The sequence below is a fragment of the Chaetodon auriga genome, chromosome 7 (genome assembly GCF_051107435.1).
Source record: "Chaetodon auriga isolate fChaAug3 chromosome 7, fChaAug3.hap1, whole genome shotgun sequence".
Classification (NCBI taxonomy): Eukaryota; Metazoa; Chordata; class Actinopteri; order Chaetodontiformes; family Chaetodontidae; genus Chaetodon; species Chaetodon auriga.
Genome location: NC_135080.1, coordinates 11,498,258 through 11,515,024, shown reverse-complemented (window position 1 = coordinate 11,515,024; position 16,767 = coordinate 11,498,258). Strand labels below are relative to the sequence as shown.

Below are 16,767 nucleotides of genomic sequence, written 5' to 3'. Positions count from 1 at the left end.
CATCAAACACACAGACACCCAGCATAATTGTCGGAAAGTTTCACAAACCAAGATTTTGGTAAGCGGCTCCACTAAAAATGAGCACATTTGTCTCGATACAAAGAAATTCTGACTTTGAAGAAAGCTGATTTGTACTTGTAATTCTGGAAATTCTAGTCTCAAGCATTAAGTTACTCATAACCAGTCATAAAATCCCAGTAAGAAGTTGTAATAGTGAATTAAGTGAAGCTTGAAACAAGTGACAACATGAAAACTGCCTGGTAAGAAGATAGATCTACACAAAAAACAGGCACGTTTGATTTAGGATATTTCATCTTGCTTAGATTTCACAGTTTCCCGTGCATCGTTCCTCATTTCCTCACCTGTATTGTAGCTTCCTTCTTTCTGGAAAAGCATCTGAGGTTTAGTGAGCAAGCTGGTTGAGAGACGTGTTCTGGTCTCTCAAGTTCAGCATCTTCCTCTGAGGAATTTCTCATCTGACCTTTTATTTGTGTCAACAAGGAACACCCTGCACGGTTCCTTCACCCCACCTCTGTCTGTCTCTCTCTCACACATGCACCACCCCAATTTCCCATCAAAGTCATTACACCAACATCTCCCCACCCATCAAGGCACCTGAACCCTCCAGAGGTGTAGATTTTGTGAAACCTGAAGCTGGAGAGAGGTTCGGGGAAGTGCTTGAAAAATAACTGGTTAATAATTAACACCGTAACATTTCATGTTCCCTAGGCTCTGAAGAATGTAAGTCCTGCCAGTGTCATCTGGGAAACACATTTTTTTAAACATGTTTTTAACAAAACTGGTTTTGTTTTTTTTGAAAATGGAGCAAATATTGTTAGAAATGCTTCAAATTTGAAAGAAAAGCAGCTCAAAGGCTTCAAGCATGATCTGGGTCAGTTATGTGATATGCTTTAGGTTAAATAGAGTAATGTAAAAAATGGAATTCAGAAAATATGGATGACATTTCCTGGATAAAGGGCATAAATGAGACATTCAAGCACCACCAACAATGTCTGTGATAATCCATAACAGGCATTGACACTGCAGCATGAGGTTTAACTGTGATACAAGTCCTGCATCATTGTCCTCTGGGACCACAAAACACTTTTTATGGTTTCATTGTGTCAGCTGACACCCGCCTCCCCTGACTGACAACTTTAATTGAATGGATTTACAGCATAAGGAAGGGCTTGTGCTGAGAAATGGGAAATATATCACTAGTTAGGCAACATAAGAAGGCGCCATGCCTTTGTGGCAATTATCAAGTGGCACTTCTGAACGTGTTGTGGGGGTGAGGTGACATTGTTTCCTGCTCACTGTTACTGTTCACCTCATGAACACACAGACTCACAGGCATAGGCCGCATTTGTACAAAATGATGTTGAGCCACTTTTTATAATTTAGATTTTTCATCTAAATCTCTACTTCAATTTTAATATGAAGTATGAAATAAAACATCACACTTTGTCAGAGATACGTGAAACCAAAAACTTGTTTTTATGCTTTAGTTAGTAGTGCAGTGATTAAGAAAATTAATTAATTAGTGAGCCTTAGAGGTGGTAGTAGGTGGATTATTTTAGTGTACCACTGGGCCAGTAAGTTTAGCTGTTTCACCCTGATTCCTGTCTTTTTGCTAAACTAAGCTAATTATGCAAGTCTGATAAAATAGAAAACTGAATTACGTGAAGAAACAAGTAGATAAGAGTTTTTTCAGGAAACAGGACAAATGTATCCTATAGATACAAAAAAATCACATGATGAAAGACAACAATGACATTGTTCAAGATTCAAATATCAGTACATTGAAATTAAAACATAAAACAATATCCTATCGAATACTACAGCTTCCGTTACTTAATGCAGGATTTTGACTCTTTAAAGGTAATTATTCCCTTCTACGGCACAGATACACAGAGAGGAATGTTTACCCATCTTAAAGGTCCAGTGTTTAGGAGGATAGTCACCTGAGTCAACTTTATATCCACAGAGGCAGCGGATCCTCTGCCACAGAGTCAGCCATGTTGCACCGCCATGTTTCTATAGTAGCTCAGAACAAACAAACCAAACACTGGTTCGAGAGATGGCCTTTCGAGCTTTTATGGGCCACCATAGGTTGTCCTACACACTTAAAAGGTCAGTTGGGGTGAGGGGTTTTCAGTTGGTTGCAATCTGCAAACTCACCTCTAGATGCCACTAAATCCTACATACTGAAACTTTAAACTTGGGTTTGACTCTTTTAAGATTATGAAATTCTCCCTTAAAACATTTAGAAAAATATCTGGAGGATTATGTAAAAGCTCAATATGTCATGTCAAATTTTGGATGACATACCATGTGTGGCTTTTATGGGATAATCTTGATTGTGGAGAAAAGATTTCCGTTCTTAAACTGTAATTTTCACATCCATGCCCTCAAAATCTGGACGCTCAAATAAAATGGCAGAGAGTAAATGTCGTGAACTATATTGTAAATAAGAAGTGCTTTGACTTTAGATGTTAGACTGCTTCTTTGTTGATCCCAATTTGGGAAATTATTTTGTTGCAGTAGCATTAAACATACAGAGAAACATAGAATGTAGACAACATTGGGACATAACCTAAGAGTCTATAGCCATGCTAACCATGCTGGCCATGCTCTTTGAGGCTGTGCTTTGAGCTGAATGCTAACATGCTAACATGCACTCATGGCAATGATTGCTGTCGTTTAGCAAGTTCGAGATAGATAAATAAAGGAAGGATTAAAGCACTGCTGACTCCACACATGTGGAGGATGGAAGGGGGAACTTGAATTTCAGATGAATGTACGGACGTGAAAGATTTCTGTCTTTCAGCAGAATTTACGAGTAACAGTCATGCTTATCAGTGTAAGACAGCAGTCATCCTGATGCACGTTGGTAAATGGTATACTCTCTGTATACCCTTTAACACAATTTGTGGCTCATGATCTTTGGTGAGACTCATTTTGTCGCAGTGCAAATCACCCACACAGGTTAAATAACAGGAAACTTTCCACTGCTGATAACATCTTGTGGATGAAGGGTGACACATCTTTAAGCTTCAAATTTTTCAAGTTGATGCCCGCCATACTGAGAATCATTCATCTAGTTCTTAAGCATTGCACGACTACCATAACAGTCAACCCATCTGCGTTATCATATATTATTCTCCAGAATGTGTCAGAGCAGCTGCCAGGTGTAATACAATAATTACATGTTCACACAACAGTCATGAAAGCTTTCAAAATGAATCCCCAAACTTTCACTTTTCAGACCACACTTTCAAACCTGAAGCATGAAAGTGGATGCAGGTGTTTTATTTTAATTCGGTCCTGGAATAAGCATGTGGCTACTGTACTCCTCTGAAATACAGTGACGGATTGTGGGTAATTCCATGTGTTCAGTGATGCAGAATTGTGTGTCACTCGAGAAAACCCATCCACCCTACAAACAGCAAGATAGTATCTGCTTAGATCAAAAGGTTTTCATTGTATGGAAGCTGTTGGGTTTGTAACTTTTTACATGAAATGAAAAACATTTACTGTCAGAACATTTTCAATCATTTTTTTCGTGGAATTGTTCTGAGTCAAAGCAGCAGCGCTCCGGTTTGAGTCACATGTTTTGGTACTGTTTCCAGTCCGGGTTAAATTTGGTTTCGTCTACTGTTTGCACCATTATTTTTCAGCGATGATGATGAAGAGGTGTAATAACTCAGTCATCCAACAGGGAGTCCCCATGCACCACCTGATTCAGGTGTTACCTGGCTCTCTGTTTATGATTTGTTATAGAAGGAGAGGCTGGCATTGGAGCTGTGGGAACCTGAGGGACGAAAGAACGGCACTTCCTTAGTGAAAGGCACTTCATGCTGAAGGCCTCGTCATAGTTTCAAGATAGTTTTCCTAAGTTTCCTGCTGGGTCTCAGTGAGACAGTCATACAACAAGTTACCCAGTATCAAAGTGCTCCACTGGGAAATTTTAAAGAAAGAGTTGCTAAGCATGACTGCCCATGTGAGAACGACTGGTCGTCAGATCCACTTTGTTATAACAATTGCCAGTGGAGGGAGGGTGGAAGGCATGATAAAGAAAGAAGATGGACTGGTTTTAAAAGAATGACTGGTATGAGCAGACAGACGTAGGTGAAGGAGGAAGACTAAAGAGTTCCCTGTCGTGGTTCTTCACAGTCAACACAATCCATTTAAGAAAAACTCATGTAAAGTCAAGTAAGTCAGCGGCAGAGCTCAACTCCAAACGGCCAGGGAGCAGAAAAGAAGACAAGACAGAACACATCCTGGCTGTTCAGCGATGGGGAATGATGGTAAGTGGGAGTCTTGTAGGTGAGATGCTTCTGTTTACAGTAACTGTGGTGCACAACTTTCAGACAGTTGCTCATCATCAAGTATTTTACTCATTCAACCCCCGCTGTTCCTGAATTCCACCAAAAATGTACCTTTCGTCTTTAGAATCAGTGTCTTTTAATGCTTTGTTGTGTTGCCTGTTGTGCATTTCACACAGTCATTTAGCTCTGCTTCTTTCTTGTAACTATAAGTTAGAGCCTAAAAAAAAAAGCCTAAAAAAAAAATCTCATCTGTTTACATCATGTGCCAGAGCTCATCACTCAAACTCGTCAGTGTCTCTCCAAAGTCTGCTAATAAAGGTAGAGCCAGCATCTTTCCCAGAGATTGATTTTCCAGTCTCATTCCATCAGAGTGAATATTCATTCATAACCAACAGATATATTGATCCAATTAGGCCGAGGCAGGCGGGCAGTTGGTAATCATTTATGACAGCAATACGATACCCTGTAAAAAGCAAATAGAACCTTTTTGTCATTCAGTTGGCTCGGCATCTGAGGTGATCTGTGAAAATTTGTTAATCTACGGCTGAAATCTAATTAGCTCCTTGTATTTGTCTTTGCAGCGAGCAGGGTGAACTCAACAGCAGTGGGGATTGCTGTGGGCTTCGGGATCCTGGCGATCCTCTTCACCATCGCCATTGTGCAATTCTGCTGCAAGTACAAATGCAAAAAGTGCAAAAAGTGTTGTAAGAAAAAAGGTAAGTGGAGCTTTAATGAGTCAAATTAAACCACAAAAACATTGAGACAATGTATTGGGACATGGAGGTTTGGTTTTGTCTATCCAGGTTTCAGATATGACTCACCGATTAAAAGAAAGTGAATAGAATTTGTCAATCACACAGCATTGAAAAATTACATTTAAGAAGTCCAACGGCAACACCTCATCGACCTGACTAATCTCAATAATTCAAAAACACAAGAACTCCTTTATACCTAAGAAATAGAAACTGTTGACTGTGAGTTATCCAGAGAACAGTGATACTGACGATGCATCCAGAATTGCTGTGTTCTCCAAATTTCCCTCAGCTTCTTCGTATTGGGGTGGAGAAACAAACACATTAACACTACAACATGATGAATCTGTCACGCTGTTGTCATTGAAATGCACATTTCCATTTATTCCTCCATAGAGCCCTCATTGAAAGACAAAGTGCTCAAGTAAGTGGATTTCAAAGCCAAAAGTTTTATTTCCCCGTATATAATGGCCTCGTGGCTGTATGGGTAAGCTTGGTGTGTTTGCTCTCTCTATCCACAGCAAGGTCGGCCTAAAGAAATCACCTCCTCCCTTCTCGATCAGCAGCATGGTGAAATGACAGTTGACTTGGTGGTACTTGAGTTTGCCACCACGACGGCAGGCACACCCCTCGTCTGTCACTTCCCCACACATCAAGTCTTGTTTTCAACGTGCGGTCTGTTCCTGTTTGTATTTTGCTGCTCGAATTCATGATGATATTTTAACCTGAAGACCGAGGAGGGACTTTACCATGTTATTTTTACGTTACTTTGAACTTTTTGCGTGACATCATGCTTTCGAACCATGTCACCACCTTAACACTTGAAACTGAAAGAGGGGCACTACCACGCTAACATGAGAAGTTGTACTTTTCTGCCATTTTAATGTCAATGTAAACAAATGTATTAAAAATATTGTGGAATATGTGCGGTTTCACTCTGTCAGTTTTGCTGTTTGTTCTGAAAATCGTCTCGGTTCTATGTGCAGCTTGTGCCGGTGCAAATTTCAGTATGCACACACACCACAGAGAAACAAATGCACACATTCTGCTGCTGATGAGAACATTTGAGGTGAGGGCAGAATATCAACAGCTCAACCACAATAACCAGGCAGATACGTTTTCTTGTAAGCTGCAGGCAACTTCCCTCCAAAGTCACAGAACTGCTACCTTTTTGATACTTTCAATGATTGGTGAAGGTTAAATGTCTCATAGTTTTCCCCTTAATGAAACTTAAACACGTTTCTCTACATCTGGTGTTTTTCTGATATGAGCTGCCCACATTAATGTGATAAAGGTCAGCTTTTCTGTTCAGTCAAAAACAGGCATAACGTAGATATGCACAAGATAAAAATAGGGTGCCTCGAAGTCATATTTTGCAGCACAGAAACGGAAATGGCAGATGATCCATTTATGCGGCTGTGAATTTCTTCCTTTGTAGTTACATTAGAGATCAAGACTTCTTATGCCTCGTGAAAAGGCAAATTCAAGCCAGTCACTCAAAGTTAAGCAATATGTCTGTTCCTATGTCTGGGTACGACAAAACACTTCCTGTAAATGTTGTGCAGTTGCGAATCTCCACAAAACTTCCAACAACTTCTTTTAATCTGGTGGGAAATTACTTCAATCTGGTTTCCAAAATACATATTAGGTTTTTCAACAGATTACAAAGCAGCAGCACCATTTTATTCGCACAGCACGTGTGATTGATTGGTGTCACCATTTTCATTTCTCCAATGTAATGAATCCATCTGTAAATAACTATCTGCAGCTGTGCTTATTTGCATTCCCCCAAATATGACTGTGCACAATCAGCATTAACTCATGCTGAGCTACTGGTAGGCACCAATCATTGGACGTGCATGAATTATAGCACCGTGCCATTGAGTTGAAAGGACAGATGAAGCCAGGTGACAATGCACAGATCAACTTTTTGCGATCTTTTGCCTTCAAAATAGTGCATAGCCATTTGTCTGGTGTCAGCCTAACTTGATTTTAAGATTTGGTTAATGTCACTGCTTAATTTGATAAATTAAAAATGCAGTACAGTCCTGTTCCAGTGCAGATTGTGAAAGGGTAACACTCATGGATAACTGAGTACTTAACCTGCAAGTGGGGAAAGTATGACCGGTATAAGGTACACAGATCATACTTTGCACGTTGGGGCTCAGCAGAATATGTTTACAGCGGGAACCCTGAACAGGTTAATGCAGCCAAACAAAAAAGATGAACTGTGACCTACTTGGTGATCCTCACGTACTGCAAAACCAGCAACATGTGACACTTTCAAAGATCTTTTTCTCAACCTTTAGTATTAACCAAAAGCGGTCTCACTTCCCCTGTACTTTATGCTGCACGTAGCTAAGTAGGTCACATGATTTTTATTTCATTTTATTTTATTTTTTACCACTGTCAGGGATCTGCTTCATCCCAGTAAAGACCCCAAAACGTTGCTCTCAGTGTAAAGCAGGACCTTTTTAAAGCAAGTCAAAAGGAAGTGTGTCTTAATTTAGCTCTTAGTTTGAAACCAACGCTCTGGTTCCTGTACAGAATTTACATATGGGGATCCCAGTACAGCTCAGTGACATGTCTTTATTTTCCAGCAGTTATCGTTTAGTTGTTTCAGGGTTTTCCTTGCGTTTCTTTGAGTCATGGTTTCTGAAATAAACATCGTCATTTTTCAGCGACTGGGGTTTTTTTTTTGGGAGGAAATTTGCAGAACATTCCAGAGAGACAATTTCTTTTAATTGCACATACAACAGCAGAGCAACACATATTTACAGTAACACACAATAAATAAATATTTTTTTTCATCACATCTGACAAATATTTTAAGCAGGCAAGATGATGAGTGTTTCAGGCTGAAGGACGTGAGCGTCAGAGACTGTGAAAAAGTATGTGTGAGAAAAAGTCCTGCACAGCTTTGAAAATGAGGAAAGAAATATTTGCTCCTTAATTCTGACTTTATGTTACAGGTTACAAAAGTTTGTGAAATGGTGATATATCAAGAAATGACCTGACAATTCTGATGAGGGAAGTGAGGAATCCACCTACAAAAAGTTGTTCACATAAGTGTTTTACTGTCAAATATTTAAACAGTGGCAACAGCTTACTGGGAGAAGTCATAAAATGTTCGAAGCACGTAACTCTCAAACCGTCTCTGTGCATTACTCCCCACACCAGTTTCATTTCCGGCATACTGCATTTTAGTTAATTGTAAATCTACCCAGTGAGACGGTTGAAAAAGGCCACTGACGTTATTTTCTCCATCTGTTGAATCTCGTGAGACTCCAACCAACAGCTATCATTCAGCAGCTGTGTGGTCTAACCTCTGTTTCCTTTCTATGATCAGCAGGCTGTTTGCTCTGCTTTCACCTTCCAGTTTTCCCCTTTTGGAGCGTTTCTACTCCACAAACATCAACTCATGCTTCTATTGTATGTCTCCAGCAGTGTGTCATGTGGGATAAGGGAGCGTGTTGCTCCAGAACAGCTCTTTGGAAAGAGGTAAAACTCATTTCAGGTTACGTCAGCATGATTTCATCGGTAGCGTTGTTGCATTTCACAGCGTCAGTCAGCTGTCAGCTGTACGTCACAGAGAGAGAGGGACACATTGTTCATATTGAAGTCCTGTCTCCCCTCCACTAGGGGCGGTGGAGTTAAAGCTGTCAGCAGAGGGAAAGTGTCCCCCATCTGTATAAAAGCTGTGTCTAAATCATCCACCATGACGGTGTCCATTTGTGTTTTTTTAGAATAGCTTGAAAATGTAAGCCCCCCTTTGTAAGAGTCCACAAAATCACATTTGCTGCTCTGTAGTCCATTGTCCATACACATAGCTTTGTACTCTTTGATAAGTCCTGTTTCGTAAATGCCTTGTTTATGGCACCAACTGCACTGACCTGCTCCTGAGCAGATACAGGACTGAGGCCCAACCCTGTAGCCTGTGACCACCTTGGCCAAAGCGGACTCAGGGAGCATCTCCTCATCATCACAGACGTGAATGTGAACAGCGGAGGGCCCCTGGCTGCGATAGCTCCCCCCAACAACAACCTCCTTATCCTGTCCATCCAGATCCAAGGAAGAAGAATGAAGCTGGCAGCCCAGCCCCACCCCACTGTCCTCCCTCTTCCGTCTTATGTGGGTGTCAGTCCTCTCCTCCTGCAGGGGGTAATCGGTCTGACTGCTAGTGGAGCTCTCTGGTCCTCCCATGCTCCCACAGCCACTGTCCTCTTGTCTCATTGGAGGACTTCCTCTGCTGTTTGTAGTAGAGTTGGACTCCAAGCTGACCCCACTGTCCGTACTCGTCCTCCTGTCCTCCTCCCCTTTGTCCTCTGTTGTCGTAACAGGAGTCACAGATTCTTGGACAGTGTTTTTCACGTGAGTTCTGTGACTGGACAGGAGCCATCCTTTGTCCGTCACAACCTCCATAGTCCCCTCCACAACGGAGACTGGAAGCCAGCTACTTGCAGGGGATTTCTGGGTGAGAAAAGAAAAGAGGACAGACGATATTGATTTATTCACTGTAAAGTCACTTTCAGGACCAAAGTGAGTTATGACAAACTGAACGAACAAGGATAATATCAAGAATGTGATGCAAGGGGGCTTTTACAGCCCTTTGCGACCCCCCTCTGCTTTCCAAATAGATGGCAGTACATGATTACGTAACAGTAATTCCTCCCAATATTCTGTAATTTAATATACTTACCAACACAAGAGGTGTTTTCTCTGGACGTCTCAGGTAACATAGGAGGATGGCTGCAATGACAGCGATGCAGGCCAGCGTACTCAGAATAGACAGGGATGTCACAGCAATTACGAACCATTCTGGAGGGAACAAAAACAAGAAAAAGTTTAATTGGAGTGAGGGCGTAATAGGTGCAAGGCTTTTCACAAAGCCTGTATCATATTGCAACATAATCTTTGACATTTTGGGAAATAGCCGCTTTCTTGCCAAGGGTTAGATGGGAAGATTGTAGAGGAGGATCTAATTTGTACGGTAAATATGAGACTACCACCATACAGTATATTTCTTTTGCTGGCAGCAATTGGGCCTTTTTTTTAATCTCACCAGCTAAATTATTTTTCAGTCCTGTAATGTGTTATTTATTATTATTATTTTTTTTGACTTTTGAAGCTGCTGTCTCTTAGCCGTGCATCGTCATTACATCGTTCTTCTTACCTTGCTCTGGGAGTCTCACACACTGTTGAGGGGACACACTGCTGGAGAAGAGCTCTCCCGTGCCTTCGACCTTCATGCTGACGCAGTACTCTCGCCCTCGACGGAGAGAACTGAAAGTCTTAGTCCTTAGATCTTCCTCCTCCATGTCGTCTTTCAGGTATGCTGTGGTGTTCTGTGTGTAAAAATCAGAATGCAGATGAAGGCGTTGTACAGAATAGCGATGAGTAGACATTGATTCAGGTAGATATCAAGTATGAAATATTGTAATTTCTCACTGGATCAATCACCTAACCAAGGCCTAATCAGGATTTCTTACATAAAGTCCAAGTAGAATCACACACACAATTGCAGAGTTTGACTTCAATAAGCTTTTTGTCTTCTTTAACATAGTCAAAAAACTAATTTAGCTGTTGTCTAGTTTGCTTGTCTCTGTTTTAAAAGCCCTGCCAATCGATTAAAGCCTGTTACAATTAGCGCCCTGTGTTCTGAATTTTAACGATTAACTGGTGGAAAGGGTGGGTGCTGGCTCACATTATTTCACGTATTGTGTCGTTAAGCCTAATTCCAATGCCCACCTTGTTATCTTGTCCTCTCTCCTGCAGGTAGATGGTGTAGGTGGGCCCGTAGGGAAAGAGTTTTCTCAGAATGGGTTTTTGGTGAACATAAACTGTTAGACTGCTGGATGTAGGGCACAAAGTGAAGGAGGGAGGCTTCAATTTACCTGTAGGAACAGGAGACAGGTAAGAAAACAATCCTACAGTGTGCTGAATTGATTACTTAACCAGCCAAAATCCAGTGTTTTCACCATGCTACACTGGCATCATACCAAAGATGCTTACTTGTGCTTGGGAGGAATTTCCTGAATGCTGGCGTAGACACGACATCTCCTGCGACCAGCTGAACTCTGACCTTGTAGCCAGTGCGATAGTCATGTATAAGGCTGCTAAGGTCACAGAAGGTCTTTGTGATCCCCGTGCAGCTGGCCACCATGGTCCATTCACCAGTGTAACTGAGGGCAGAAAACACACCAGTCACCAGCTGCAAAGTTTAGAGGTAAGTGGAAAAACTAGACAATGCTGGGAAATTTGAATTGGAAAATAATAGGAAGTTGATGAACAGGGTCCAGTAACGCTGATGTAAAAGTTAAACATACTTTGCCATTTGCACATTGTAGAGGGAGTTTGAGGGGGCGTCCACAGGCTGATTCCAACGTACTATTACCTCGCCATCCAAAATATCCGCCTCCAGTTTTTCAGGCTGAGGGACGTGCAATCCTGCCACCACAAAAAAAATAAATAAATAAAAAATAGAGGAATTATGACATATATTCACTGCTCATTTTATACAAAGTCATCTAAAACTCTCCAAATAAAGCACAGTTTATTATACATGTCTGAAAGAGGAGACATTCATGCTGTTTTTTTCTCCAAAATGTGGTCTACATAGACTGGTGGATGAAGTAATACCACACTGTACAAAGACTATTACAAATAAAAATCCTGCATTGAAAATCACATCATTTATTCATTCATTCATTCATTTGATTGGTTTGTAAAGATTTTGATAATAGTGAGAAATGTTGCACAGTTACATTAATAACAAGTGCCTCAAGTTTGTACTTAAGTACGGTATGACACTACTACTACAACACTTGAGTAAATGTACTGAGTTACATTCCACCATTGTTTACACATGCTAATCAAATGCTGTGGTCAGCAGGAGAAAAGGAAGTCTCGTTGACGAAAAGATACGGTCATCTGACAAAACGCTTATGGCATTTCTGGTCATAATGACGCGGTGGGTTTTTCGCGAAGACAACAGATTTTTAACAATTTCCACTCTAACTGTGGGATTGCTCGGGCGGAACAGGAAAATGAGCGATAGATGCTCTGTAAAATTCTCTTTTTTTTCCCTGGCGCCTCCATGATGGAAACCACATTGAAAGTAGAAGTTTGAAAAAAATAGGTTTCATCGTGACACATAGATATTTTCCAGGTTTTCGGTATTTAAGCTACATTAGCGATTATAACGATTATGATGGTCAGAAATCACAAGACAAGATTGTAATAAAAGTTGTTAATTACCTGACACACAGTTCATGTAGATAATCACGAAGACAACAATCAGTCTCTTATTGCTCAAATCCATTTCTGGTGTGTGGAGAGGTGTCATCGCTCAGTCATAATCCACACATTAGCCACCAATGAAGTCCCTTATTCCAGTCATCAGTGAAGAACATCTTGTCTCTTCAACACCTCTGTGTAACGGTTCAGATGAACAGAGAAGTGATGAAACATGTCGACAAAAGCGAAGCATCCGTTCTCTCACTGATGGTGATGGTGCGGCAGAAATAAGAAGAGGCAGCTTGTTTTACTCCTCTAATGAATTAATGTACTGTTCTCCCCAGATACCTTCCCCTCTTGCTCAACTGCCCTCCCTCTCCGATGATGCGTTTCCTGTTGCGACTACACCAGTGACGCTGCTGCTAGTTTCGTCTCACTGTCTCATACCTTTTCCTTCCTCTTTAGCTTTTTCTTTTCTACTTTCCACAATCCCAGCAGGTCCCCGATTTGTCAGTGAACTGTGAGTGACGGCTGTTAAAAAACCTGTCGCACTGTAAACGGCTAGGAGACAAGAATAGAGAAGTGTTCGTGGATTTCCCTTTTACTTTCTTTAATTGCTGGCTGTAGTTAGATAAAAGAGGAATTGTGGTGTTTTTAAAGACATTTTTTTGAAATTCCTGCTTCCCATAATGAAAAACCTGCAATTAGAATCAGCAGCAGATAGATGTTTTTTGTCTGACTACAGTGCACGTGTCTGTTTCTTTTCCTCTCATAGTCTGTGTCTTTGCAGCCTCAGTTGTGGTCGGCTGTACAGCAGGTGGTTTGTGCAAAGAGCGGTGGTGGAGGTTGCTGTGAGACGGATGCACTAGTCTTTAACTGTGAAATAATTTGAATGTAACACAAAGAAACACAAATAAAAGGTGGAAGAGTTAAGACATTAGTCAATTTACTGCATCAGATATACTGTATACTGTATATAATTCCTATGCATCATGACTATATAATATGCAAGCTATGAGGCTGGAGATAAGTATAGTATAGTATAAGTATAAGTAAGTTGTAAGCATGTAAACTGAAGTAACATTTCAAGAAGTCTGACCTTTACAAAAACTGCTGCATTAAATATCTGTCTCCATCTGCGGTCTCGACAAACCACAGCGAATGTGGCACCGTATCTCCACACCTCATCTCTCTTACAAAATGCATCAGCTCAATGTTTCTCACTTTACTGAACATTTTAAAAGGAAATGTGTAATGTAAAAGATATTGTGGGTGCATATATCTGAGTTTCTTTTATGGTATTACTAAGAAGAAGTTGGCAAATTTGGCAGACGCTTTTATGCAAAGCGACTTGTGCGTTCAACCATGAGCATACAGCCCGAAAACATGACATGGAAACTTGCTCACATGCGTCTGGATTTTCCTCCTGCGATCATTGGACGCTGCTCTATAAGTAAAGTGAAATAACAGGATAGCTTTACAACACAGGTCCCCTCAAACTACAGGAGTATTTACTGTTTAATTAACCCGACTGTCTCTCTTATCTGTTCTGTTTACACTACATCAGTGGCAGCCAATACCCAGGTTTTTCTCATGACCTTGTTTGGTAGCTAAATACAACATTTACATCCTTCACGGGACATTTGTTTAACATTAAAACAGCACTCTCTTGCCGCTTGCATGCTAACTCAATGTTTGTAGCATGTCCCACTGAAACGGCATTGATAAGTCGTTAGGCTGCATGTGACGCAGCCCTCAATACCCGTAAATGTACACTGAAGCAGAAAGAGTCAGAATGGTCAGAAAGAAGTGCCAATGGATGATCATGTGTTTGTCTTTGTTCAAACTCTGAGCAACTTCCAATGACTTGAATTTTCAAAATATACTTTGATTTCTGAGAAAGCACTTTTCACCACCGCCGAATATGTGACTTGAGTTTCCCCTTCATTTTTCTCACCATTAAACATGTGACTTTTAGTTCCTGGAAAATGCAAACAGACTAAACGGTGGATCTGTGTATCAGTGGTACCTCATGGTTTCTGTCTTGTAGGTGAACAGAAACTGAGTGAATCTGAGGTGTGGGAGTTCCACTTAAATGTCAGAGATCATCTGCTTTTGTTCAGATAGGGGACTTTTCCTTCAATTTACTGAGCACATGAGGAGTGGCCAGTGAGTACATACACACACAAAGAGACTATATAATATCACCCTCTAGTCGTAGTACGAGGTGAACACATCTTCAAACTCAGTAATGATAAAATGTAGGTTTACACCCACACTCAATATCAAAGGCCTTGTAATCTAGACCTTTATTTCAGCACTCTGACATTTAATGTGTTCTACCTGCTTAGCATTCATGTTAATAGATTCTTCATGTAAAAGCTTTGGATACCTCCTGATAAACTATCTGTTACTCTGAGTAAGTGAGGAAAAGATGAGCTGATTAACAAATGGCATAAAGTCACAGATGACACATGTCTTTGATATTTTAAGCAAGATTACTTATCATTTCCATCGTTTACAGTTTTAGAGTAACAAAACAGGAAAAGGGCCTTAAACAAAGGTTTGGGCACGCTGCATGGTCAGTACTTAGTAGCACGCTGTGTGGTGACTAGTACAACTTGTAAAGGCTTTTTGTAGCCAGTAAGAGTCTTTCGGGTCTTGTTTGGGGGATTTTCGCTCATTCTTCCTCCAAAGGGTTCTAATTCTGTGACACTCTGTGAGATTTTCAGGCCGTCTTGCATGCACTGCTCTTTTGAGCTCTACCCACACAATTTTCAACTTTATGTCGGGGGACTGTGAGGCCCACCGCAAAGCCTTCAGCTTGTACCTCTTGAGGTAGTCCATTGTGGATTTTGAGGTGTGTTTCGGGTAATAATCCTCTTTTCATCTTCAGGTTTTTTACAGACTTAAGATGTTTGCCTCCTGAATTTGTTGGTATTTAATTGAATCCATTCTTCCCTCTACCAGTGAAATGTTCCTGGTGTTAACTGGCTGCAACACGAGCCCAAAGCATGATGGATCCACCCCCGTGCTTAACAGTTGGAGAGGTGTTCTTTTCGTGAAGTTCTGCACCATTTTTTCCACCACCATTTCAGAGTCTGCTAAATCTTCATGAAGCTATTTTACAATCAGAAAAGGCCTTTTTTTCCTCTCTAAAGTTGCAACAAAACAAAACTAATGCACTAATATTGCTTATAATGTTGAAGAGAAAAATCCATCTTAAACTTTATACATTTTCGAGATCAGTTCAGCTTGTTTTTTATATGGCCGTATTACCTTTATGATGTAAAAGGAAAGTGCTGTGACAAAGAGGAAACTTGGGGAGATGCCACATAGATCATCATCCGGGTTCAAATCTGGGTTATGTGGTCATGTGGTATTTATCTTAGGCCTTGAAGCCACCACAATGCACTACATTCACAATGATGTGTTTTTAAGTATGTTGTATGTACACAAGAACAGTCATTCAGCACCAGATCAGATCAGTTGAGGCAGCCCCCCTCATCACACCCACAAACTAAGTTGTTCTGATAAGTCCAACATATTGTTTTGAGATCAAAGATGCAGGAAGTACTTGTGTCGAGAAGTTATTATAAGCAGTGAGAAGTTTACGACGGCTGACCAAGCAAAGGATCAGCTGTGCTGGATCTCCAGACCCCGGGAAGTCCTAATAAGCAGACATTATGTTAATGGACAGGGAACAGAAAACAACAGTTGTGATGGATAGATAGAGGGTCTCAAGTGACAGAAACTTGGGTGGGGGGGTTGAGAAACTGGAGAAACATCAGTGGCTGAGAGAGGAACTAGAGGTCATTTGGAAAGGGAATTTAAAAGTGAACATGAAGGTGGAAGAGGAAATCAGAGGAGGGGTAGCTCCAAAAATTTCCAGAGACAACTTCTGAGGTCAGAAAATTACCACTGTGGGTGTGGGCAACAGCAAATATGTTACATAGACAGCTGAAAGTCACAGGCAGAGGTTTAAAAATATATGTGTAAACAAACATAATTCATTTGCTTTATTTCCTGGATTCAGTCACACACCCATTTTTTTTGTCCAGCACTTCCTCATACTGCCTCTGAGCCTGTTGTTATGTAAGATTAACTGATAACACATTCTGCATTAAACTGAAGTCTAAAAAAAAAAAAAAAAAAAAAAAAGTTCCCGTCATTCTCTGTGGACAGGAGGACATTTTGGTTCAAGGCCCTGACGGCTCAGCTGGTGTCATTTGAGCCATAATGGAGCTTCATACGGTGAACAAGCTTTGACAGTCTCTGGCTGCCCCCTGAAACCGGTCTGGCAGGTGGGAAAACTGGTGCACTGGGCACGCCCGTCTCTGTGAGGAGAAGAATGGAGGATTGAAAGAATGATGGAGGCTGGAGGTGGGAGGTGTTAGGCAGGGAGGGGGAAGGCAGACCTACCTGTTATTGCTTGGATGAAGGTCAGT

General features: G+C 41.0%; 1 protein-coding gene and 1 long non-coding RNA gene across 2 annotated transcripts; one reads left to right on the top strand and one right to left on the bottom strand.

Annotated features, from left to right (window-relative positions):
* Window positions 1-4,148: 4,148 nt before the first annotated feature.
* On the top strand, window positions 4,149-5,951 carry LOC143323845 (uncharacterized). The gene is made up of 4 exons (XR_013077416.1): window positions 4,149-4,310; window positions 4,913-5,047; window positions 5,480-5,507; window positions 5,605-5,951. It is a non-coding gene; the product is annotated as an uncharacterized LOC143323845 (long non-coding RNA).
* Window positions 5,952-7,805: 1,854 nt separating this feature from the next.
* il10ra (interleukin 10 receptor, alpha) lies at window positions 7,806-12,678 on the bottom strand. The gene is made up of 7 exons (XM_076734438.1): window positions 12,341-12,678; window positions 11,410-11,530; window positions 11,096-11,265; window positions 10,832-10,977; window positions 10,257-10,428; window positions 9,783-9,901; window positions 7,806-9,553 (listed from the first exon to the last, which is right to left on the bottom strand). Exons 1-7 carry the CDS (start codon window positions 12,426-12,428, stop codon window positions 8,648-8,650), a joined length of 1,722 nt encoding a protein of 573 aa, XP_076590553.1. The 5' UTR covers window positions 12,429-12,678; the 3' UTR covers window positions 7,806-8,647.
* Between the last annotated feature and the right edge of the window lie 4,089 nt (window positions 12,679-16,767).